Source organism: Hippocampus comes, unplaced genomic scaffold, assembly GCF_001891065.2.
Source record: "Hippocampus comes isolate QL1 unplaced genomic scaffold, H_comes_QL1_v1.1 scaffold48, whole genome shotgun sequence".
In the NCBI taxonomy this organism is placed as follows: domain Eukaryota; kingdom Metazoa; phylum Chordata; class Actinopteri; order Syngnathiformes; family Syngnathidae; genus Hippocampus; species Hippocampus comes.
This window is the reverse complement of record NW_017808403.1, coordinates 2217131-2219983: the sequence shown is the minus strand read 5'-3', so window position 1 is coordinate 2219983 and position 2853 is coordinate 2217131. Positions and strand designations below refer to the sequence as shown.

Sequence of the window (2853 nt, the reverse complement as noted above, 5' to 3'; positions counted from 1 at the left end):
TTCTTTTTCGGTCTCTATGTGAGGACAGCTCCGGGAGGACCGCACGGTTAGCTCCCGCCACTAGCCAGCCGGGGACTGGCTGCCTTGACAACGCACGGCAGGACCCGGATATTGGCCCGACCCACGCTGTGGTTACACATGTTTGGTGTGATGGGGTTATACTGTGAATAATACATTTATTCATAAACATCGAATCATAATAACACTCATGATCATAAAAATAGTTTAAAGGAGCGTGCCTAAAACATGAATAAAGGGAATGAAAACGAAACTGCCTAAAAATGTAAGTCAAAAATAATATTGTAACTTGCTTGTGCGTTAAATGTGAATAAAATAAAAGGTACGTAGTGTGCATGAAATATACATATTTTAAAACGTGTGCATGTATTAAATAAAATCTAAAAAAAAGTAAAACGTTGGTGTGCGTCTAAAAAACAAAATAAAATATATGAAATAATGCTTGTGTGTGTAAAAATAAACAAAAATACTAAAATGATGGATGCGTGTAAAAAAAGAATACAATGAATAAAAGGTCAAACTGGAGAAAATAAAAACATTCGTAAGGAGTGATTGTGTTTGAAAAGTGAAAAGTGCATGTGAAATATAAGAATTTGAAGAGTACAATGGAAGATATTTAAAATGTGTGTGTAAATATTGAGGAAAATTGAATAAAACATTAGAATGAATGTGTGAAATAAAATACATTGAAATGTGCAGACAAAAATTTATAAAACAGGCCAAAACAGTAAAAACTTAGTGTGTAAAAATATCCACAATAAAAAAAACAATCCGAAAACAATATTTGTGTCTATCTTAAAAAAATCACAAATAAATAAGCAATATTCATTTTCTTTAAAAAAAAAGTATAAACTCATTCCACCTTATTCCACACCTTCAGATTACACTGGCATTGATTTTTATTCCTGCATTTAAAAAGTAATAAAAATGTATCCATCCATCCATCTATGACTAATACTAATGATGATGATCATAAGGGACGCCCCGACGGACGTGTGATGACGCAACGGCGGCTCTGGGCTCTCGTGGACACGAGTACTGTCTCTTTAAATTTACCCAGGAGCCCCTTAAGGAGCCCCAGGGGCCCCTCGTCCGGCTCCCCACCCTGAAGACAAGCAAGAGTCTCCAAAATACGCGACTGGAGGCCCACGCTCAAGCATTTGTCGCACCTTTTCCACGGGAGGAAAAAAAGTTAACTTGTCAACAGAGGGGTTTACGTTGACGGTGTCGCTCGCGCGCGCACGCACGCGCGGTCGTCGGGGCTTCCGTGCGATGCCAGATGCGCGTCGCGAACGTGCTCGTGCGCGCGTGACACGTCCCGGAACCGGAGCGAGTGCGGGATGGACGACGCCACCGAGCTCCGGGGTGCCGAGCGGGCTCGGCCACAGCCGGAGCCTCTCTCATTAACCGTACGCGGGGAGGAGGAGGAGGACGAGGCGGCCCGCGGGCACAGCGACTCGGGAGGTGAGGTGACGTTGAAGAAAAAGGAAACTCAGTGTCATGCTTTTCATGCGTGCGTGGCTGTCAAACCCACGGCCATTGTCAGTGGGACAATACCAATACGGCTTGGCCCCTCTGTCTGTGTGGGCTCCTGTAAACAAAGGCTTAACAGCGCCGAGGCGCGCGCGGACCCCATCGTGTGGACGGTGGCGGAATTACATCCTTAAAAAAAAACAGCGAACCAGCTAGCTTTAGCATGAAGGCCTCAGAAAACACTACTAATTCACTTTCAAAAGTGCTGCTAGAGTTTCTCCCGGCTGGGTTTCATTTGGGGGCGGGCTGTACCCTGGACTGGGCGCCAGCCATTCGCAGAGCCCATAGGGATGAACACCAATTCAATCTTCTATCCAGCCTCCTCTCATTTGGTTGCTTGTGAGATGGACCTCATCCCATTTTACTGAACAATAACTGTAATGGGCTCCAGCTCACCAGTGTCTCCTCTGAAAATGCCTGGGTGGGTCTAGATGTGCCCTGTGACCGACTGGCAACCAATACAAGGGTGAAGCTAGTCTGATGGCCATCAAGTCATCTGGGATAGGCTCCAACTCCCCGATTTACATACTAACCTGGGCTGCCAATCGTCTCTCGCGGCTGGAGACAGGGGGCAGCAGTGATGTTTTTTTTAAATCTGAAAACACAGTTATCACTGCATTTATTACACCAGGATCCCTGGCAAAAGCAAATTTGACAGACTGCAGTGTCTCAGTATCGTAAATTGTGATTGAAAGATGTTAGATTCACATTTCACAGTGATAAATCATCATCACTCCTACATACACATTATTAGAAACATTTTTTAAAATTTCAATTTTACAGATGAAATGAGCATTTAGAGCTTCTGCCTTGGCTTATTAGTATCACCATACAACCACACGTGGCATTTTTGACAGAAAATAGTTTGAAAGCGTTCCGGAAACGTCATTATGTTCAAGTTAGGTAACCTCAGTCAGTGGCAACGTAAGATGGCCACCAGTGGCTTCAATTCTCCGTATCTCAGTCCAAACTTTAACTCATTTTAACAGTTGCTTGAGTTCGAGATGCCAGCAAAGTGCATCCTTGATAAAAATTTGCTGCTGACCAGTTTTATTTTTCAACATTGCTCTCGAAAATCCCTGACCTCAACCCAATAGAGAACATGAATATACCCAATTGAGTCCAATGGGGTTGTGTCTTTTTAGCAGAGGACGCACTTTCCAACGGCCACGCTGCCCAAGACGAATGCGAGGCGGGCTCGTTGGTCCTGGCGGGGCCGGTCCGATCGCCGGGCACCAGCTACTGGAGCATCAGCGAGGGCCCGGATCGGCCCCCGATCCTGTCGCCGGCGCCGGGTCCGTC

At 45.3% G+C, this 2853-nt stretch overlaps 1 protein-coding gene across 1 annotated transcript in view; it reads left to right on the top strand.

The window, feature by feature from the left end:
- The first annotated feature begins 834 nt into the window (after positions 1-834).
- Positions 835-2853, top strand: part of zfta (zinc finger translocation associated) — a 6605-nt gene continuing 4586 nt past the window's right edge. Inside the window, 2 exon segments of the mRNA XM_019858469.1 lie at positions 835-1482; positions 2697-2853. Of these exon segments, the coding sequence (XP_019714028.1) occupies positions 1359-1482; positions 2697-2853 (281 nt within the window). The 5' untranslated portion in view covers positions 835-1358.